This window comes from Equus asinus, chromosome 17, assembly GCF_041296235.1.
Source record: "Equus asinus isolate D_3611 breed Donkey chromosome 17, EquAss-T2T_v2, whole genome shotgun sequence".
NCBI classification, from domain to species: Eukaryota; Metazoa; Chordata; class Mammalia; order Perissodactyla; family Equidae; genus Equus; species Equus asinus.
In genome coordinates, this window is record NC_091806.1 from 39,593,174 (window position 1) to 39,614,957 (window position 21,784).

Sequence of the window (21,784 nt, forward strand, 5' to 3'; positions counted from 1 at the left end):
GAAGGTGAGGACCGGGGAGGAAACAGGGGAGGCTGCTGAGGTTTGCTTCTGAAACTCTCAGATTCAGATCTTCCCCTGTCCAAGGGGAGGATGAGGACTGCGGGGGCACGGAGTGGCCGCTGACCCCAGCCCCCGCGAGCCCCGAGCCTGCGCGCCCTGCGGTCCCCGCGCCCCGGGGAGGGACCCCGCGCCGAGCCGAGCGCCGCCTGCAGGAGCCGCGCGCCCTGCCCGCCGCGGGGCTGCGCTCGGGGACCGGCCGGCAGGGGGCGCGGGGCCGGCGGGCGGGGCGCGGGGGGCGGGCGGGGGCCGGGCCAGGGCGCGCGGGGGGCGAGCGCGGCGGCCGCCCGGGCGGGACCGCAGCCGCAGCGGAGCCGGGACTGTCGCGCGGGCCGCGCCGGCGATGCCGCGCCCCCGGGCCGGGCTGTAGCGGGGCCGGGGCGGAGCGCGCGCCGGGCGGGCCGGCCATGGAGGTGGTGGACGAGACCGAGGCGCTGCAGCGCTTCTTCGAAGGTGAGGACCGCGGGCGGCGGGGGCGGCGCCGATCACCCCCTCCCCCGGGGACTGGGACCCCGACTGTGCTTTCGCCCCGCTGGGACCCCTGGGCTGGGGCCCTCCTCCAGGCTGGCACCCCCCTGCGGGGCTGCGAGTCTTCTGGAAGTTACTCCCCACCTCCACTAAAGTTGGGCGCCCTCTCTCTGTCCCCCAACACACAACTTCCCTGGAGTTGTGTCCTCTTCCAGTCTCGGTCCTCCTTCGTGCCTCCCAGGACCTGCAGTCCCCCCTAAATTCTGACACCTCCCACCCCAAGCGCACTTCCGCAGTCTGGGGACCCTGGACTGTGTTTCCCTGGAACCCCATCCAGGCCCAGACTCCTTTTGAGGCTCCGACCCCCAGCACACCTTCTAGCATCTTCCATGCCTCTTAGACTGGCACCCCAGCCCCAGCGTGCTTCCCAGAGGCTGGGACCCCCCCCCCCCCCCCGCCAACCCAGAGACCCAGGCGCCTTGTGTGCCTTTCAGGTTGGCATCCTCCCACCGCCTGACTCCTAGGAGCTGGGACCTCCCCCTTGTGCTTCCCTGAGACTAGGACCCCCTTTAAGTCTGCCACCCACCTTCTACCAGGCTGCTCCCTCTCCCAAGGCTGAAATGCCCCTTGAAGCTGTCCCCCTTCCCTACCTGGGCCTGGGAAGCCCTCCCCAGCATTCCTCCCTGGGCTGAGTGGGCTGGATTGCCCCACTCCCCCACCCTGACTGCACTGCTCTGCTTGGTCTGGAAGCTTCTTGAAGTTGGCATCCCTGTTGCCAGCCACCTCGCCACTCCAAGACCCTCCGCCAGCTGTGAACTGCATCCCGCTAGCCCTCTGAGGCTCCTCAGGGCTCTGTCACCCGCCCACACCTGTCCCTGCGGCTGTGCCTCCTCTGGCTGTGTCCCCCACCCCCGACCTTGACCCGGAGGGGACCCTCTCAGGGCTGGGATCTACATAGACCCTACAATATTTTCTTCTACCCACTTCCCTGTCCCCACAGTGATTTGGGAGGTCTGCTCCCACGTCTAAGCGACTTCCTGACCCTTTTCCTGAGTAGCATCTGCCGGTCCTCAGGGCATCCCCCTCCTCCTGGGTGCTGGATTCAGGAGGAATGAGACCGAGGGTGGGAGGGGGAGGCGGAGGTGCAGGCTGACATCTTCAGCCCACTCTGCTGCTTTTCAGGCCCTCTAGCCCCTTTTCTGCCCCTCCCTTCCAATTTGGGGAGCCCAGCCTCTGCCCCCACCCTCTCCCCAGTCCCTAAGCTCTCATCCTGCTCCTCAGTGCATTCAGAACCCAGAAGTCAGGGACTCACAGCCTTCCATCAGTGTGAACCCACCCCTGGGGGCCGGGGCTGGCCCACGGGGCATGCTGTGCTGGCACTGTGGGGCTGCGGGGCTGGGAATCGGGGCCCAAGTTTCAAGCCTAGAGCCCAGATTCCGTGGAGTCCCATGAGGGAGAGAAGAAGGCCTCTCTTTGCCTCAGTTTCTCTCTCTCTGTGACCTGAGAGGCAGGAGCCTTTGTCCCCTCCAGCTTGCTGCGCAGCCCAGGGCAGGGCATCCGCCAGCCTCAGCACTCACCTCTCCGGGATTCTGGACACCCCAGCAGACCCAGATCCCAAGAAGTCATCTTTGGACTAGATTAAATGGTTGATCCCCAGGTTGTCGGGCTGTTTGAGGGTCCCAGGCAGCCCCCCATCAGTCCCAAGGACTCTTGTTTTCCCCCGACTCTGTTCATCCTTTAGAAACCCACAGGAGTCTTATGGGGGCTGGGGGCCCCTGGGGAGGCAGGAAAGGGACACAAGTCCTGCCTTGGGGGTACTGTTTTGAGGTGCCCTGAGCTTTCTAGGTACCCCAGATGACCCCCGGCTAGTGCCTCTTGCTTCCTCCAGATAGCCCCCTGTCTCCTCTCCCAAAGCCCAGGGCCCGGGCAGAGGGGTGGGCCTGGCTGGCCAGGGCTCCCTGACTCCTGAGCCAAACTCCCTCCTGGCCGTGGGTGGGGGTGGGGGCTGACGCCACGACTCAGCCATGCGGCCGGCCTGGCGGGGAGGCTGCGCAGCTCCCTCCAAAGAGATAAGAGGAGACTCAAGAATGTCTGTGGGGAACAGGGGTGGGTGTGGGGCTGCCCGCGAGGAGGGCCCCGGGGGGAGCCAGGGGCTGGCGAAGTGTTCCCAGAGCTTGCGATGGGGGAGGATGGGGTGGGCGCCGAGGGCCCGGGTCCCTGGGGCCACTTGGGAGGGGAAGGCCTGGCAGGGCATCAGATGGGCAGTGGTGTGGGGGGACCCAGCGTGAGTGTCAGGGTGCACCCGGGAGTGGCGGAGCCTGAGCGTGCTCGTGGGTGTAAGTGTGAAAGGGCAGGGGGTGGGGAGTTGTGCTTTTGTGCGTGTGGACATGGTGTTCCTGAGCGTGTGGGGGCAATGGGTGCTCTTGCACTCAGGTCTGGGGACCCCTGAGTTCTCCTCCGGGTCCCCGCTTGGCCTTGGTCACTCCCTCTGGACAGTGGGTCTGGGACCGGGTCCATGCTTTCAGCTCTGGGTTTGGAGACGGGCAAGGGCTTTGCTGAAAGGGCAGGGGTGCGCGAGACCCCTCGTCTGACGTGGCCCGCACCAGGGTGGTGTCCTGGGTCTGGCCCTGTGCGGGTGGGCCAGGCTGTGCCCCGCTCCAGGGTGGTGGGCTGGGGGCTAAGGCGCTTTGGGCCTTGGGTGGGAGGCTGGGACAGGGCGGCCCCCTCGAGGCTGGTACAGCCGGGGCCCCCGTGACCGCCCTGCTAATCCCTAGAGGGAGGCTTCAGCCGCCCGGCTCGGCGGGCACAGGGCCTGCGGAGAGGGGACCCTCCGGGCAGCATGCACTGGCTCCCAGCAGGTAACTGGGTGGCGGTGGCATCGTCTTGACTGGCTGGGGCCTTGGACACCCAGAGCCCGGTCAGGGACAGGGACAAGGCAGCATCAGAGGATCCCGGGAGGACCTCCGAGGTTCTGGTGGTGGCTCGGCCTTGGAGAGCTGTGTGACCCTGTGCAGAGCTCTTACCCTCTCTGGGCCCCTTTTCCTCATGTGCAGGACAGGAGGCGGTGGCAGAGAAGGTCTGGATGCCTTCAGCTCTCATGAGCCTAGTCTCCCAGCCCTGGAAAGAAGGGAGCTTGCAAGGGGGAGGGTGCTGGCCCCTGGCTCCAGGGGCATGTGGCACTTGAGTCAGCAGCCAGTGTCCCCCAGAAAGCAGGTGGTATAGAGGAAGCCTTAGAGGCTGAGGGGAACTGGGCTTCTAGCAGGTGCTGGAAAGGCACTGCGAGGTTGGGGCAACCTCCACTCGGCCTCTAGAGCCCACCAGGGAGGCTGGAGGGAGGGGGCGGGTTTTCACTCCTGCCAGCCCCGATGGGTGGCTCGGGCTGCTGACTTCCCTTCTCCTGCCTCATGTCCCCTCCTGGGGCAGCCAGGGGCCCTGGACCACAGCAGGGGCTTCCAGGGTCATTCTTTTTAGCCACCAAACAAAGACGAACTCATGGTCTCCTGAGAGCACCTCTCTGCTGGACGCAGAGACCCCAGAGCACCAGGATCCTGGTTTAAAAGCCACCGGCCCCCGGCTCCAGATGGTGGGGGCGAGGGGGTGACATGGGCCCCCTTTCCCAGAGGCCAAGATGGCGGCTCCGAGAGAAGGGAGTTGGCCAAAGGGGACACCTAGCCCCATCTCTCTCTCTGCCACCAGGCCCTTGGGAGGGAGGGCGGCCTTCCTTCGGGGACCAGCAGCTGTGCCTCCAGAGGGCAGGAGGAGGCCCCGGGGGAGGCCGCCTGATGGCTTGTGGGAGAGGATGCCCACCCTGGACTGAGCTGGGGCTGAGCTGGGGTGTATGATGGGGTGGCACCAGGCCCCGTGTCAGCCTGTCTGTTTGTCTGTCATGCACCCAGGGATAGGTGGATGGGGGAGGCAGTCCGGCCCCTGACTCTCAAGGATATGAGATGAGGTATCTCCTGGGTTCACCCAGAGACCCTGGGAGGACACCTGTCCCAGCCGCCCTCCCCCAGTCCCTGAGTCCAGCTGGAGGGGAAATGTAGTGTGGGGTCTGACTCATCCCCATGTTCCCAACACCCAGCGCAGGGCCACACAGGGGTGGGGGGGGCGGGGCGGGCAGGAAATGTTCCCAGGGTCAGTGGAGACAACAGTGGCTATGGGAGCAGAGGCGGGGCAGGGGGTGCACCCCAGGAAGCCGACTCTCTGGGAGGACCTGTGGTCAGCGCAGGGAGAGCAGCGGGCTGTGTCCAACCTGCTGGCCTCTGGAACTGAGGCTGGGAGCCTGGGCAGAGGGCCCTTGGGGTCTTAGGCAGGGCCAAGCAGGGTGTCTGGGGGAAGGACAGGCCACTCAGGGCTGACTGGCCTCCTTCTGGGGCCCTGGCACCCGCTGCCTGACTGCCAAGGGCTTACAGGACTGGGGGCCCTGGCAGCAGAGGCTGCCGGGTAACAGCCCAGCGGGGCCGCCAATTGGCTGCTGCCCTTGGACTTTGCCCTCCTGATAAGGATGGGGAGCAGAAATGATTAACCGAATCATTAACCGGGGGTGGCCCCACCCCACCCAGGCGGCCTGCCCTTCCTTTCCACCTTCTTTCTCCTCACGGCCCTCTCTGGGCCTCAGTTTCCCTCACAGCCTGGGCGCGTGTCTAGGGGGGCCTCCTCTCCCATCTAGGTCTCCAGCCCCTGCTGCGTGGTGTGGGCAGCCCCTTGGCTGGGGGCACGGGTTGGATGGTGTCATGGTCTTCAGCACTCACGGTGGGGGGGGGGGGGTTTCCGGCTCTGGGCTCCCCCTCGGCCCTCCTCCTGGGCGTATCGCTGCCCCTCCCTTTTCTCATCTGTAAAATGGGAATACAGCTGTGGTCACAGTGCCTGCCTCTCAGGGACCTGTGGGGACTAGGTAAAGGGGTATGAGAAGGGCCTGGTACAGGGCCTGGTGCAGAAACCCCCATAAATGTCAGCCTGGATTGTGATGATTATCCCCCAGGCCGGCACAGTCCCATTGAGCAGGCTCAAGGCCGATATGAAGCTCCCCACTTTGGGGAATTTTTGGTCCATGGGGTAGGTCAGTCGGTGCCCCGAAGCTTGGGCTGGGGCCTGGGGCTGTGTGCCTTGGGGAAGTGCCTCCCTGTCTCTGGGCTCCTTACTCCAGGGGTGCTGGGAAACCATCAGCCTTGTGGAGCACGCTCTGGATGCGGGGCCTGCGCCGTGACAGGTCTGGCCACACCTGGTCCTCATGCCCCTCCTGGTTCCTGGACCTCCAGCGGGGCCTGCCCCACCTCGGAACTTGGGCAGACTTGGGCCTTGGGCAGGCGGGCAGGGGGAAGGGGCTTGACCGTCTTTTGCCTACGGCACCCAGGCCAGAGGCTTTTGCATATGTCGTCTCCCTGGCGTCCTGGTGTTCCACAGAAGCGTAGGTGGTGTCCCCTTGCTTCTGAGAGGGGGATGCTGAGGCAGGCAGGAGAGGAAGGGGACGTGTCAGGCCCACTCAGGGCAACCACAGCGGAGCTGGGACGGGATCCTGGGTCTCCTGGCTGCAGCCTGTCGCAGTTGGGTGCCAGCCTGGAGTGGGGCCAGGAGGGGGCCTCTCCTCCTCCCTGCGTGCCGAGGGACCCCATCCACCGCTAATGGCTGTGCCAGGTGCCTGCCGTTCAGCCCCTTGACCTCTCTGGGCCTCAGGGCCCTCACTCCAATGGTCAAGGTTGTGGGGTGGAAGCAGTAAGACCCCGAGAGGGCCGAGGCCTGGAGGGGGAGGGGAAGGAAGGGTGAAACCCTGGGTGGGGGGCAGTTGGGTCCAGAGCCCCCCTGACCTGGACTGTGGACTAGGGGTCCCAGGGCATCCTGTCCTCCCTCTGTCTCTAAGCCCCAGCACTGGAAAGTTCTCCCTCCATCTGGCCTACATCCCTCCAGCCCCCGTAATGCACACTCATACCCTCTGTCTCTCTGAGTTTGGGGACCCTCCCTCCCTGGGGGTGTCCCCTCACTGCCTTCTTCATCATCTCAGTCCCCTGTGCTTTCTTCGCCCTCCACGGTTCTCCCTTTGGGGTCTTTGGTAACCTGGCGGAGTGGGAGGAGAGGGGTCGCCATCCCCTGCTCTGCCAGCTTGGAGGGGCTGCCTTTGGTGGGGTGGTTGGGGGTCTGCGACACCGAGTTTGCTCATTTGGATCTGGCCCCATCTAGAGCTGATGGGGAGGTGTGTCGGGCTGGGCCTACCATGGGGTCAGCGAGCATTTGTGTGCACGAGTGTACCAGTCTGGGAGGTGTCAGAGATGTGAATATGCGCAAGCATGCTGGTGCCTCAGGGCCTTTGCACTGCCTGGAATGCTCTTCCCAGATATCCATGTGGCTCACCTCCTTCTTATCTTGGCTCAGGGAGGCCCTCCCTGACTATCCTATTTAAAATGGCAACTCAGCCCGGCTCTCCTGGCACCCCAACCCCCTTCTCTGCCTTATTTTCTCCATCATCTGTCTCCTTTTAAAATGCTATGGATTTTGCCAATCCATCCTGTCATCTGACTCTGCCTCCAGAATGTCAGCTGCACGTGGCAGGAGCTCTTGTCCGTGTTGTTTACGGCTGTGTCTCCGGAGCCCAGTGTCGTGCCCGACACAGAGCAGATGCTCGATAGATAACTGTTTGAATGAATGAAGTGGGGGGGGGAGCACACGTGGAGCACGCTGGTGTGCACACGTGTGTGTCAGGTGCCACTGCGTAGATGTGTCTGTTCGTACGGACAGGATCACCCGCGTGTCAGTGGATACGCGCCTGGGAATGTGCCCTGGGGTGTGCACATCCGTGTGGGCCGTGCGGTATGTGAGCGCAGGTGGGCGTGGGTGACCCTGGGCGAGACCCCACCCCAAGCTGTGGCTGTCTACTCTGCCCCCGTGGGGAGGACACTTCCCCAGCTGGCCTGCCCTGGTCCCTGCGGGAGAGGGCCGGGGGCATCGGATGGGAGCCACCTCGGCCCCGTGGAGTAGGGCTGGGGGGCCCCCAGAGCAAAGCAGAGATCCTTGGGGACCAACGTGGCTTCTTTAAGAACAGGCTGTAGCTTCTGGGCTCAGTTCTGTTGGACCCGGCTTGGGACCATCTTGGGGCTGTAAGTTCCGCCTCCTGTCGACCTGAGGACAGGGTGGCAGCCGTGTGGGGACTAGGGGAGGACTTAGCTATAGCCCAGGAGTGGCTAAAGATTCCGGGTCCCCTGGAGGAGATGGGTCTCTGTAGGCAGGGTGGAGGGGCTCTTCTGCATTTTTGGCCAGAAGTTGAGAGGGAACAAAGACAACTGTGGCTCAGATTTATTTAAGGACCTGATGGCAATGACGCAAAAGCCACATCCTTGTCATTCAGCCCCAAGCTAACTGGAGATTTGATGCAGAGAGGCAAAGGGTAGCTTGCAAAATCAAGTGTCTGACCTGAAGGCATTTTGAGTGAGAAGACTCTGGTTGCAAGTGGAAGGCTGAAGCAGGGACAGCTAGCTAGTTACCTGTTAACCATAGGTGATATTAATAAAGATAGAAAGTCCAGAAGAAAGGAGGTGAGGGCCCACTGTGCCCCGTCCCAGTGTGAACTAGTTTGGAGCATGTCAATTAGCTCGGCACTGGGGGCCCTCTGTGACGGGGGGAGGGGTCGTGGGGGGCATTGAGGAGGAGTTGCCTGAGCAGGGAGGCAGTCACAGAAGGCTTACCCACTGCGGGGGATGGCTAGAGCCAAGGCCTGGAGGCTGGCTTGTGCCATGTAAGTGCCAGAATAGCAGCACGGTCCTGGTCATGCCTCAGAGGGACCCAGAAGAAGGTGGGAGGCTCCCTGGAGCAGATAGGCAGTCAGGTGGTGAGGCGTGGGGAGGAGCGGTCCGGCCTGGGCGGGAAGCGGATGGAGTCCTGAGAGAGAGATGGACACAGAGCAATTCACGTCGATGGAGGAATGGCCTCCTGGGGTCGGGGCTTCCCACCATCTCCTTGGAGGCTCATGACCACCCGGCCACGCAGGGGTCCCTGATCCGCTCGCAAGAGAGGGCGGCCGAGGCCCAGGGAGGTCAGGGCGCTTGCTGAGGGTCACACAGCTGTGAAGGGGGCCCACGTGAGTGGCCAGGCCTCCTTGAGCCCTCCGATTCAGGTACCTGGGGTGGACCCTCAGGGCAGCGGGGGGACAGGCTGGGGCTGTCAGCCCCGGCTTCAGACCAGCTAGGCCTGGCCAGCATCCTTAGGCCCTGGCCTGCCCTGCCCGCAGCCACGTGGCTGACGGGATTTCCGCCATGTTTGGGGCATGAATTGACAAGTGCCCCATTGACGGGCGGGGGGGAGGGTGTGGGCAGGGCACAAGACTCCCACTGTGCCGGGTCCCCACCCTCCCCCGTTCCCCAGGACAATGGCCGAGACTCAGCCAGTGGACACAGCTGGTTGCGGGGGGGGGGGGTGATGAGCACGAGGAGGGAGGGGGGGTGTCCAGGGTGGAGGACCACCTGGGCCCCCACCCGCCCTCATCCTGCACCTGGGTTATGTCCCCTGCATCCGTCTTCTGCCCAGCCGGGTGGCCTTAAAGGGAGGAGGAAAGAGGAGAGGAGGGGGCTTCCTTCCCACAGCCCTTACCCCAGCGGCCTGGCTCCTGTTAGAAGCAGGTAATAAAGAGCCTAATTAATGGGAGCAGCTGGGGCACAGAGCTCAGCCGGGCCGGGGGCGCCTGGAGGGGCCCTGTCTAGTCTGGACCCTGACCCCAGTATGGCCCGGCCCACGTCCCTGGATCCTGGCACGCCTGGTGCCAGGGTCCCGCTTGCCACCCTGCTCATTCTTTCCGTGGACATTTATTGTGTGCCTACTGTATGCTTAGATGTTTAGATCCCAGGGAGGCAGGACAGGGCGGGGCTCACAGCCCGGTTCCCACACCTGTAAGCAGCGGGCACGGTGCTTATCCTTTCTGAGCCTCAGTTTCCTCATCTGTACAATGGAGACCCTACCCCGTAGGTAGGATTATTAGGAGAATTAAATAGGAGCCGTATGAAGTGTCTGGTGTGGTGGGAGCTGTGGACAGTGGGAAGGCGGTGGACAGACCCTCCACCCGTCTGTAAGGTCTGTGCTAAGCAGGAGAGAAAAGAGCCTGATGAGAAAGTAGAAAGGAGGCTGCCACTCAAGAGATGGGACAGTCAGATATGGCCTCTGGGAGGAACTTACATTTAAGCCAAAACCTAAAGACTGAATACGAATGGGCTTTGTTGGGCAGAGGGAACAGCGTGTGCAAAGGCCCTGAGGTGCAAGGGGGATGTTTGTCCAAGGATGGAATGAGGCAGGGGATAGACCATGGAGAGTTGCCAGGAGGCAGGCTGTGGGGCAGGCAGGGGGCTGCTCGTGCCAGGCCTTGGACTCTGGTGGGCTCTGGTGATCCCGAGCAGTGGGAAGGGGTTGAAGGGTTTGAGGAGGGGGAGGGCAGGGACCTGGTGGTGCCACTTTCTGGCTGTGGGACCTTGGGCAGCCTCCCACTTCCTGCCTGGCAGGTGTCTGTTGTTGGCTCAGGGATGTTCCAGGGCTCTTTTGGGAGCAGTGCAGGAGGGGGGACCCCAACGCTGCCTTCCTCCTGGGTTCCTGGGGGCTCTGTCCCAGCCTCAGGAGCCCCTGGGCTCCAGCAGACCCCCACTTGCACCCTGTCCTCCCAGAATGTTCGGTTAGAAATGTCCAGGGTGGTTTGGGGGGCGGGCTGGGGGCATCTGCCTGGCAGCTGGACCCTTTGGGCAGGGCAGTGTGGGGAGAAGACCAAGCAGGCCTCCAGGGCTCCCACAGAAGGAGAAGAGGTGGGCTCAGTCAGTGTTCCTCAGGAGGCCCACCAGCCCCGCAACCCCCACCCCGCGGCCCACCCCCACCCTTCCCCAGGGGCTGCCTCCTCCCTCCTCCGTCCACCCGGCCCCTGGCACGGGAGGGTCTCCCCTCCCGCTAACCACATCTGGTTCTCGTTAGGGTCTCCCAGGATGCCTCTGCCTGAGGCCCCCCTGTCCCGGGGGAGGTGGGCAGGAGGATTAGGGGTGATTAGGTAGGAGCGCTCCTGGCCGGGGAAGGAGGGGGAGGAGGGGGCCTGGCCTGTTATAAATAGCAACACCGTGACTCAGTCACCTCATCCTTCACTGTAGATTCCAAGTTCAGGCTCAAAAACCTGCAGCTTCAGGGGCAAGGGTGGGGTGACGCTCCAGTATGCCCTCCCTCCCCGTCGCCTGGGCTCCATCCTGCCTTGGGAACCACCCCCCCAGCCCATCAGGTGGGGCAGCCCAGGAAGGCCCAGAAGTCTCAGCGACCACCAGCCATACCTTCCCCCTTGGAGTCAGGTCCCTGGGCCCTGGTTTGAATCCTCATTGCTGTGTTGCCTTGGGGAAGAGACTTGACCTCTCTGAACGAAGGGGCTGATGCTAATAACACCAAGTCTGCAGGGGTGACTGGGAGGTAACCCTGGAAAGCAGTCGGCGTAGTGCTGGGTCCTGTTGGGTGCTGTCAGCAGGAGCCGCTGTCACCATCCTTGTCCTGTCATCGTGGTCCCCATTGCAGGTTGGGAGTTTAAGTGTCACACTGCACGTGAAGAGCCTACGGGGTACCCAGCATGTAATATGATTATCAATGTACTTGGCTCCAGAAGTGCCTGGCACACAGTAGGCGCTCAACAAAGGAGACCTGTCGTAAACAGGGAACGATGGGGTGGGGGCCAGAAGGTAGACAGGAGCCCCAGAACCTCGGCAGGCAGACTGGTCATTCCCGGCTCCAGAAGCTCTTCTTGCTCTGGCCACCCAGGGCCCTAGCCGGCCATCAGCGGTGCTCGGTGGGTGTCCCTTGTTCCTGGCTGGGTGAGCCGGGGGTGGGGGCCCGCAGGAGGGCCTGTCCCAAGCAGCGCGTGACTCCTAGGAGGGCTTAGCCACTCATTAATCACCTAAGCGGGGCTCAGCATTCTTGAAATGCCGGCCGGGGCCAGGGAGGGGCCTGGGCTGGGGGCTCCTGGGGACCCCAGGGCGCTGGGGACTGGGAAGTGAGGACAGCCACTCCATCTGCTTAGCACTCTCTGCTGGGCACCTTACATACCTTAGTCTATTTCATTCTCAAATCACCCCTGTAACGTGTTAGCTGTTCGTGTCCCCATTTTACTAATGAGGAGACTGAGGCTCAGAGAGGGTGTGTGACCTTCCCAAGGTCACACGACGGGGAGGAGGCGGGCCAGGATTTGTTCCTGGACCTGTCTGAGCTCTGTTCCCAGGGCTCACCAGGGGAGGGGGCATGAGGTGCCGACCCCAGACTCAAGGCTCCGGGGCCCAGTGGGAGGGGTACCTCCTGCCTCAGTGGGGCTGGCCAGCCCAGGTCAGCAGTGTGGGTGGGGCCGTCCTCCATTATCAGGGTTGACGCATCTCCCACGTCAGCCCCCTTATCACCCCGCCCTCTGGCTCCCCCCGCAAGGTGACCCCAGGAGGAGAGAGGCCAGCGCCTCCCCTTCTCCTCCCTTGCTGATGCCTGAGAGCCCTGGGCCGCCTTTTCTGCGAGTCCCTCCCCTTCTTGTGGCCGGGGCCAGCAGGGAGGGCCCAGGAGAGGGCGGGCAGGCCTGGCGGAGGAGCAGGGCTCAGGCCTCCATCCTTCCTGCTGTGAGGCCAGGGCAAGCCCTTACCTCTCTGGGCCTCTGCTCCTCCTCTGGAAAACCCAGGCTAAGCACCCTAGGCCCTGTTACAGGGGTGATGGGCGTATGCAGTGAGGGTGGGCTGGGCTGGGCATGCCTGGTTCCGATCCCCACCCCTTTCCATCTGCAGCAGGAGCCTGGGGTGCTGGAGGCTCCCCCAGCCTCCTGGGCCCTCAGAATGTATGGCCTAGCCCAGCCAGGCCTTGTGCTCTTGGGGACCCACCAGCTGGGCCACCTGGAAGTGACTGCTGGAGGACAGGGCAAGACACAGTCATCGAGTCTAGTTCTGTGTCCTCGAGGGTGGTGGGCATCCCCTGGCCACTTGACCCAATAATGTACCTCCTTTGCTCCTCACAGCATCCCATAAGACAGGGGGACAATTACCCCATTTTACAGACAACAGGAAGGGACTTGCTCAGTCGTGAAGCTAGAAAGGGTCATGGAGAGGCACAACGTGACTTGTCTGTCCCAGATCTGTGCTCTGGGCCCCTCCACTCCTTGGAGACTCCAGGTGGCCTTGTGGGCCGGGGGAGGCATCATCAGTGCCTCCTGGAGGGGTGTCAGGTGGTGGACGAGGAGGGCCTCTCCCGGCACATGGATACACAGATGGGGAGGAGCCTAGGGGCATAGGTTTTGGAGGGCTCAGCCTGGGAGAGTTGGAGGGCTCGGTCCAGAAGCCTAAGGGTCTCAGGGAGCTGGACCCCTCCCCTAGCTCACATCTGTGCCTCCCCTGCAGGCCACGACATCAACGGCGCCCTGGAGCCCTCCAACATCGACACCAGCATCCTGGAGGAGTACATCAGCAAGGAGGATGCCTCCGACCTGTGAGTGGCCCCGTGACAGCCTCGGCCCCACCCCCGGCCCCTCCGGCTTCCACCTTTCACCTGGCAGGCCTGACACGGCCCCACCTCTGAAAGCTGCTCCTCATCCTTTCCCAGCGCTGACCCCTCTGTCATCCCCACGCTGCCCTGTGGGTGGGGCCTGGGGACCTGGCTGGTGCTGAGCTTCCTTCCTTCTCTGCAGCTGCTTCCCTGACATCTCTGCTCCAGCCAGTGCCGCCTCCTACCCCCACGGGCAGCCAGCGATCCCCAGCTCCAGCGGGGTCCACCACCTGAGCCCCCCTGGGGGTGGACCCTCCCCGGGGCGCCATGGCCCCCTCCCACCCCCAAGCTACAGTGCCCCGCTCAACTGCAACAACAACAACGGCATGGGCGCCGCTCCCAAGCCCTTCCTGGGGGGCTCCGGGCCCCCCATCAAGGCAGAGCCCAAGGCTCCCTATGCCCCAGGGTGAGTGAGGGCAGAGAGTGGGGGGTAAGGATGCAGGGGCCCAGGGGCCAGTGTGGGGCCAGTGACTGAGGGCTTGGCAGTGGTGAGCGGGCTGCCCCGTGGGTCGGTAAGAGGCGGGGCAGGACGAGGGCCAGGCTGAGGAGGGACTCACGGCTTTGTTCTGAGGCACTGGGCAGCCATGGTGGGTTCTGGGCAGGGGAGTGATGAGGGTTGATGTAAGTGCTGGAAAAATCTCTGAGGGCTGTGTGGAGAGTGGATGGGAGGGGGTGAGGCTGGAGGCGTGACTGCTTACATTCACGGGACCATCTACACACGCGTGCACACATGCAGGGCACACACATTCCCCTTGCCACGCCAGCCCCATCCACTCACTCGTGTAGCCAGCTGCTGTTTATGGCGGCCACAGGGAGTTGGCCGATGGCACAGATGTGGTACCTGAAGGTCCCCCTCCCTCAGCCAACCTCCCAGGTCCTTCCCCCATCCCTCTGAGGGGCCCACACCAGTGGCCTGACCCAAGGGCTCAGCCTGGGCCTGGCTGGGAGCAAAGGTTCCAGGAGGCCACCAGCCCAGCAGACTCTAGGGCAGCCTATGAACACATGCACGTGGGGAGAGGCAGAGAATGTGGGTCTGCTGGGCTGTGCACAGGGGCTTGGAGAAAGTTCTGGGCTCCCCAGCCCGGGGCAGGGGGCAGGGGGCTCTGTCTCCGGGCAGAAGAATGATGAGTGCTGGGAGGGTGACACTGGTCAGACGGCCTGGCTGCCTCTGCAGCTCCACCATTTCCCAGCCTTCTGGCTCGGTAACCCATGACGTGGGTCGGGGCCTCTGCCCCAAAGGCTCCCCCGTCCAGGTGACTCTGGAAATAAGGGAGGAAGACATGAGGAAGGGCTGGGGGGACGATGGCTGTTTCCTGGCTTCCAGGGGGAGGGCGGCGGAGGGGAGCTGGGGTGCCAGGGGGCAGACTTTGTTGCACAAGGCAGGCATCCACTGGAGACCAAGAGGCTGTCCCTAAGACCCGAAGGGCGGGGGCAGAGGGGAGAGGACGAGCGTGTAATAAGCGCCTGCTGGGTGCCCACTGCCACCACCTCCCTCTGTGTGTACGAGCTCACCTACCTGCCCCAGTAACCAGCTCCTGGGGGACCCCAAAACCAGCCGGCCTGCGAGGAAAGCTTGGCTGCCCCTCACAGCAGGATTGAGAGAGAGAAAGGGCCTATCAGAACCACACGGAGATGCCATGGCTGGCCCCTCCAGGGAGGGACCTGGAGCCTCTCTCTGCCTGCACCCCTGCCAGGCCCTGTGCTAGATGGTAAAGGAGACGTCCCCATGCCCCGGGCAGTGTATCCCGCGGTCTAGTTGGGGGGTGAGGTATTAATCAATCAATCCCCACATCGAGGACTGATGAGCACCGCGAGGGGTTGTAAGGAAAGACCCCTAGGCCTGTGGACTCTGGCGTTCGATTGCAGAGACTGGAGAGTGTGGAAGACCTTGACACAGTAGAGGAACCCAAGGCCACTGTCAGAGAAGTGCAGGGAGCAGGTGGTGGACGCCGAGCTGGGGACGCCCCGTCAGCCCGCCAGGCCTTGAGGGCCGTGGCAAGGACTGAGTCCCCATCACTTTCTTCTGTCATCCTTACACCGCTGGCAGGGTTGGGTGGGTAGCTTGTCCAGGGGAGCCCTGGGACTCTGGAGTCAGCCCAGAGCTGTGTCCATGACAGCTCGGCCGCCTCTGGCAGCTGCCTGGGCACGACAGTGGGCAGTCTCTCCAGATGCAGGGACCAGGATGGCCAGAGAGCCAGACCCCCGCATGGCCGCAGCCTCCACATCCCTGGGTGAATGCAGGGTTCATGCAGGACGTGTTGACCTCTCAGGGTTTAGTTTTTTTTTTGTTTCCCTGAACCACTGATAAAACAAAAACTGTAAGAAAAAAATAAACCCAGGCCCGGTGGAGCTGGCTCCCTGCCCAGCCCACACCTGCCCATGGTGGGGCAGCCCCCCGGCGCTCCGCTGAAACTCCCCAGGCCCAGCCCCCAGGGCCCCGTGATTCCAGGAAGTGGGTGCAGGAAGAGGGGAGCAGACCTGGCCCCTCAGTCTGGGGAGGGTGTCCTTGAACCCCTGTGCCATCCTCAGGGACACTGGTTACTGGCCCCCAGAAGCCCAGTAGGTCGGTCTGAAGGGATATTGGGCAGGAGCCCACAGTCCCCCACCCACAACTCAGCCCCGGGTCCTGCCAGGCCCCCCATGGTGGCTGGTGCAGAGAAATGCCCCTAAGGGTGGGTGTGAGGGGACCGTGATGCCACTGGCCTCTGGGGTCCCTGGGAGCCTGCCCCGCAGAGGAGCTGTCTGGCTTGAAGGCATGGGCTCAGCTGCCCATCCAATGGCCCCTTCCTCCTGCTCCCGCAGCACGCTGCCAGACTCTCCCCCAGACTCGGGCTCCGAGGCCTACTCCCCCCAGCAGGTGAATGGTGAGTCCGGCGGGCACCGCCCTCCCCCTCTGGGGTTTGGGCAAGTGGTTGGGGCGGCCTTATCGGGGAGGCAGGGCGCAAGGGAGGGAGGGGGCCAGCGGCCGCCCAACAGCCCAGATTATCGCTGGTCAAATACTCTGTGGCCCTGGCTATTGTTTCCCCACGGGCGGGTGGGGAGCCTGGCCCTGCCTCTGAGCAAGTGTCCCTGCCGGTGATGCCACCCGCCTGCCCGCCTGCGCCATCATGGACGCGCCCTTCGGCGGTAAGTGGACGGCTGGGGGAGGCCCGGGGTGCAGCCTGAGCGCGGGCCTCGCCGTCGGCTGGGCCCACGTCGCCTCGGGGGGTGCTCAGGGGTGCAGCAGCCCCCAGGTGGCCACGAGTAGAAGGCTCACAGGCAGCTGTCTCCCCACAGCCCAGAGAGGGGTCAAGAGTTCTGTTTATCTTACCAAAAACATCTCTGGAATGCCTCCTGTGGAACAAAGGGAGCGGGCCTCCCCCCTCGGGCTGGGGGGCTGGCCCCTGGGAGCCCCGTAGAGGGGCTGCCAGAGGGAGGAGGGCTGCCACAGGACTGTGCTGGGGGTCTCTGGAGACTTCCTCCTGAGGCCCAAAGGAGGACCAGGCTGGAGAGGAGCTGGAGGAGAACTTTGGGATAAGGGAGCTGGGCCAGGCCCAGCCCCAGCAAGGAGCTGGCTAGGATGGGGCGAAAGGCTGCCCATCCCCTGGACAGGGTCTTGTCTCTAGTGTCCAGTCTCTAGGCTGCCCATCCCTCCTCCCACATGAGGTCGGAGGGAGGGCAGCCCCCAGGCTCAGCCCAGGAGGGGGTGGGAATCAGGAGGCTCTGCCCAGGGGACAGCTGGGACCACCACCTTGAGTGAGGTAGGTCTCTGACGCCCACTCCCTTCTCTCCCGCAGACCCCCATCTCCTGCGCACTATAACCCCTGAGACCCTGTGCCACGTGGGAGTGCCCTCCCGCCTGGAGCACCCGCCCCCACCTCCAGCCCACCTGCCAGGCCCCCCACCGCCCCCGCCGCCCCCACCTCACTACCCCATCCTGCAGCGGGACCTGTACATGAAGGCTGAGCCCCCGATGCCCCCCTATGCCGCCATGGGGCAGGGACTGGTGCCCACCGACCTCCATCACACCCAGCAGTCCCAGATGCTGCACCAGCTGCTGCAGCAACATGGAGCTGAGTAAGACGTGGGCAGCTAGCTGCCCCTAGGGCTGGACAGACAGGGTGGGGGGTGGGGTCAGGGCAGCAGCAAGTGGGGCAGAGATGGAGGTAGGGACAAGGATGAACCCAGGAAGGACAGAAGGCCCTGACCCCCGGAGATGGGGGTCAGCACGTGCATCTGTATGTGCCCAGCAGTGCGTTGGGGACTTACAGCAATGGCTAAGCCACCCCCATTGCCCAGATAGGTAAACTGAGGCTCCAAGAGGGGGAGATGCTCACCCAGGTATCAGAACCAGGAAGGGGCAGAGCTGGGACTTGAACTGGGGCTGTCCCCTTACTCAGACCCTAGTGACTCCATCTTGTGGAGTCCTCAGCTTCCTGAGGAGGTTCTAGGCGTAGATCCCAGCTCCCGGCTCGGACACCAACCTGCAGAATTGTCTTTTTCTCTGTTTTACGTGTTGAGATTTCATGAAAGATTTAGTTCAAGGAAAGATCCCACTGCCAAACTTTTTGTAAATCAGAAGGGGAAGGGGTGCCGTGCAGCCCCCCAAATCTTTAACCCCCTCCCCAAAACTCCCTTTCCAAGCCTATAAAGGGTGACACTGAGAGTGACACCACAGGGAAGGGGCCCGACTCATTCATTCCGCAAATGATTCTTAGCACTCTGGCTGCCAGGCCCATTGCTGGGTGTGATGGGGATACAGACAAGTCAGGTGTGGCTCCTGGATTTCACAGGTGGGGGGCTAGAGAGGGGTGACAGAGACAGAAAATGACAACATGGAGTGATGGGGGGCGCTCCAAGGAGGCAGAGCCCGGGGCTTCCCGCAGGACGTGTCCTCTGGCTGGGCATATCCTGCTGAAACAGGGTGGAGAGGGGAGGAGGGGCGTTACTGCCCAGGGGCAGGGGGCTCAGGGAGAGCCATCCCCCCATGGCTCACTCCTCTGTCCCCCTAGGCTCCCCACACACCCCTCCAAGAAGAGGAAGCACTCCGAATCACCCCCCAACACCCTCAACGCCCAGATGCTGAATGGAATGATCAAACAGGAGCCCGGGACCGTGACGGCCCTGCCCCCGCACCCCACTCGAGCCCCATCCCCGCCTTGGCCTCCCCAGGGCCCGCTCTCCCCCGGCCCCGGCTCCTTGCCCCTCAGCATCGCCCGGGTCCAGACGCCGCCTTGGCACCCACCAGGTGCACCCTCACCAGGTACGTGGCTGGCTTGCTCGACCCCGCAGGGGGCCCACCCTTCAAGGTGGGGTGTGGGGCCGGGGCCCACATGGGCGTTCCCTCCCTCCAGGTCTCCTGCAGGACAATGATAGTCTCAGTGGCTCCTACCTGGACCCCAACTACCAGTCCATCAAGTGGCAGCCGCATCAGCAGAACAAGTGGGCGACACTGTACGATGCGAACTACAAAGAGCTGTAAGTGGTCTGTGCGACTCCCCACCCCTCCTGGCCACCCCATCTGGGGCCCCCCAGCCCTGGCAGTGGCGTCACGGTCCCAGAGCAGGGCCTGGGAGCACACTGGGTACAAGATGGTCCCGTTGTACAGAAGAGCAGACAGGCTCAGGGCAGAGCCAGGCTTGGCACTCAGCGTTCCTCAGTCCTGGCCCAGCCCGAGGGCTTCTTAAGAAGGTGGTGTGGGCCAGGGAGGGGCTGGTGGGGGCCAGGTCAGGGAGAAGGGGGGAATGAGTGTTTTCTGACTCCTCCTTCCCCTCCACCTCCTCCACTCCTCCTTCGGCATTCCAGGAAGGTAGCAGGAAGCTGAGTGTCAGCAGGGCCCTTCCAGCCCCCTCCCTGGGGAGGAGGGACCAGGGAGTGGGGGAGGACTGGGTCAGAGGCAGCCCGGGCATTCCTACCTCTCCCTCAACACCCACACAGATCCAGTTTCCCCGCTCAGGCCAGGAGCACTCTGGGACCACTCCCCCGACTCCCACTGAAGGCCAGTGCGGGGTGAGAGTGTGGCTCCCCTCGACTCACCTTGGACCTTGCCAGGCCTGGGCAGGGTACCTGGACTGGGGGCTCTCAGGGCTGAGACCGGCCTCCTGGAGTTGGGTGCCCCAGGCTCTGTGGAACTCTTAGCCACAAGCCCTCAGGGCTGGGGGGTCCACCTGCTGTGGTGGCTGAAGGTCCCTTGGGCCCTGCCAGGGTCAGCGGGAGAGTCTTTGGGGACCTAGCCCCTATGGCCTGGTGAGGACCCCCACTTTGACTCCTATGCTTCTTGGGCCGGCCCTGCCACCCCAGGCCCCAAGGCCGGGAAGCTGGCAGCTGAGGCCCCCAGTGTGGCCCAGGCGCTTCCTGGGTGTTCCCCTGGGCCGGGCAGGTGGGTGGAGCCCCGAGAGGGAGAGGTGGTGAGCCCTGGGCCTTCCTGTGGTTGTTAGCCAGGCCCAAAGGCCTCTCCCCACAAGTTGGGAAACATTTTCCCTGCCTAGCTTCTTCCAGCAGGCCCTGGGCGTCGGGAGCATTCCTGGTGCCTGGGGACCTGGATGAGCGCACGCCAATAGTTGCCCCCCTTCCTGCCACCTGGAGGTCCCCTAAGGGTCCTGGAAAGTGCTTGGAACACCTTCCCAGCAACAGATGGGTAAACTGAGGCTGCGTCTAGGTTGTCTAGAGTGCCCCTTTCCTGATGGATGGAGGAGTCAGAATGAGGATGTTTGGGGGCTTGAGCAAGCTGGTGGGCAGGGGCTGGGCCAGTGCCGAGCCGGCGCCTGGTTCCACCGTTGCCACGGCACCCAGCTGTCAGGCAGTAGTGATGCTCTGCAGACATATCCCCTCTCACCCCATCTCCCGGGAGGGAGGGGGCTTCAGGCCGTGTTCTGGGAAGGAGTCAAGTGTGGTGAGGGGCCGTCAATCTCCCCCAGGAGAGTTCCCTCCTGTCTGGTGGGCCTCAAGGGTCCTGCCCTGCCTCCCCATCACGAGGGCGGGGTGGGCCCAGGCATGTAGAGGAAAGAATATCGGCTGAGGAGTTGGCAGACCTGATCGCAAATCCTCCTGGGGACTCAGTTTCCATTTCTGAGGAGTGGGGGCAGCCCCATGAGTGGTTTGAGGATCGTCCGGGGTACCGGCTAGGAAATTGCTGTGGAACGCAGGCATGTGGGAGGGACCGACATTCGGGGCCATCTTTGGGGGGCCCCGGGTGAGTGCCCTCCCCTGCCCCCAGGCCCATGCTCACCTACCGCGTGGATGCCGACAAGGGCTTCAACTTTTCGGTGGGCGATGATGCCTTCGTGTGCCAGAAGAAGAACCACTTCCAGGTGACGGTGTACATCGGCATGCTGGGCGAGCCCAAGTACGTCAAGACGCCTGAAGGCCTCAAGCCCCTTGATTGCTTCTACCTGAAGTTGCACGGAGTGAAGGCAGGTTTGGGGGCTCAGCAAGGAGGGCTGGGCAGGAGGGCCAGGATGGCGTGAGGGCGTTGAAAGACCCCAAGGCGAAGCTCCCCCGGCTAAGCCCTGCCACCCTGCCTTTCCTCCCTGTGCCTGCCCCTAATTGTCAGGCTCCTCTGCCCTCTGCTCAGTTATGTTACCTGTTTCCTTCTCTACCCTGGGCCCCCCAAGTCTGTGTCCCTAGCCGAGACCTCTCTCCTGACCCCTCTGTCAGCTGCCTCAGCTCCACATCCCAAGATAAACCCCCCATGAGCTCACCCCTCCCCCTGGGCTCCCTGCTCAGGGAAGAGGGCCCCAGGGCCCTAGTTACCCAAGCCGTGAGTCTGGGGGCCTGCTTGCCCTCGCCTCACCATACACAGGGCCCTGCTATTCCCTCGACACGGTCCCCTCCTCTCCTCTCCTCTCCTCTGCCTCTCCTGGGACCAGGCCATCCCCTCTCCGTGTCTGAATGCCTAAGGCAGCTTCCACTCTGGCTCCTGACTCCTGTTCCACCTGAGACATGGTGGGCACCACACTCGCCATTCTTCCAAGGCTCCCAGTGCCCTCCCAGTAGAGCCCCCCCTAACTTCTAAGCTGAGCCCCCAAAAGCCTTCGGGATCCAGTCCTTCACTCCAGCCCTGCCATTTGCTGGGCCCCAGACACGGCCCTGTCTTTCCTCTGGTGGCTCCCTTTCTCTGGGATGCCCTCCCAACGCCCATGCCCTCCCTCCTCTGCTGGCTGACTGCCCCTTAACCTTCACTGTGCACTCTGCTGCTGTCCCTGGCCCTTGGGGACACTTGCCTATCTCTACTCTTAGAGGCCCCTCCCCTGTGACCCCCCCAGCACAACCACAGTGGCTGTTGATTTTGAGACCGTGAGCTCCCAGGGGACACGGCCGCATGTGTCTCCTTCAGTGTCATGAGGGGCCAGTGCTCGTGGAGGGGTTGAGGGGACGTGGGTGTGGGACAGGGTCTGGGGAGGGCGTGGGTTTGGGTGTGAGCAAGTGTTTATGGAGGCCGGTTTGGGGCGTGTGCTTGGAGGTGGGGGAGGGTGTGGATGTGGAGGTGGGGGCTGTGAGGGTGACTGGAGTGTGTGTGCGTGGGGGAATGCCTGCAGAGGTGGGGGGAGCGATGTGGGTGTGCACCTATGTCGGGGAAGGCACCGGAGTTTGTGGCAAGTGAGGCTGAAGGGCGGCAGGACCAGGCGGGGAGCAGGGGGCCCTGAGGTGCCACTGGACTCTGCTCCTCGCCCAGCTGGAGGCCCTGAACCAGTCCATCAACATCGAGCAGTCCCAGTCAGACCGAAGCAAGCGGCCCTTCAACCCCGTCACGTGAGTGTCTGACCCCGTGGGACGTGGTACC

At 63.6% G+C, this 21,784-nt stretch overlaps 1 protein-coding gene across 7 annotated transcripts in view; it reads left to right on the plus strand.

Annotated features, from left to right (window-relative positions):
* The first annotated feature begins 327 nt into the window (after positions 1 to 327).
* The window catches only part of MYRF (myelin regulatory factor), a 34,038-nt gene continuing 12,581 nt past the window's right edge, over positions 328 to 21,784 (plus strand). For 4 of the 7 annotated variants that reach the window (XM_044749859.2, XM_070487968.1, XM_070487969.1 and 1 more), the window contains exons 1-9: positions 328 to 510; positions 12,879 to 12,966; positions 13,166 to 13,429; positions 15,826 to 15,887; positions 16,800 to 17,079; positions 18,015 to 18,265; positions 18,357 to 18,480; positions 20,219 to 20,414; positions 21,677 to 21,753. In XM_044749859.2, the coding sequence (XP_044605794.2) occupies positions 465 to 510; positions 12,879 to 12,966; positions 13,166 to 13,429; positions 15,826 to 15,887; positions 16,800 to 17,079; positions 18,015 to 18,265; positions 18,357 to 18,480; positions 20,219 to 20,414; positions 21,677 to 21,753 (1,388 nt within the window). In that variant the 5' untranslated portion in view covers positions 328 to 464. Of the gene's footprint in view, positions 511 to 8,410; positions 8,627 to 12,878; positions 12,967 to 13,165; positions 13,430 to 15,825; positions 15,888 to 15,996; positions 16,150 to 16,799; positions 17,080 to 18,014; positions 18,266 to 18,356; positions 18,481 to 20,218; positions 20,415 to 21,676; positions 21,754 to 21,784 lie in introns of those variants that run through there. The other 3 variants (XM_044749861.2, XM_070487972.1, XM_044749862.2) reach the window with 3 other exon arrangements.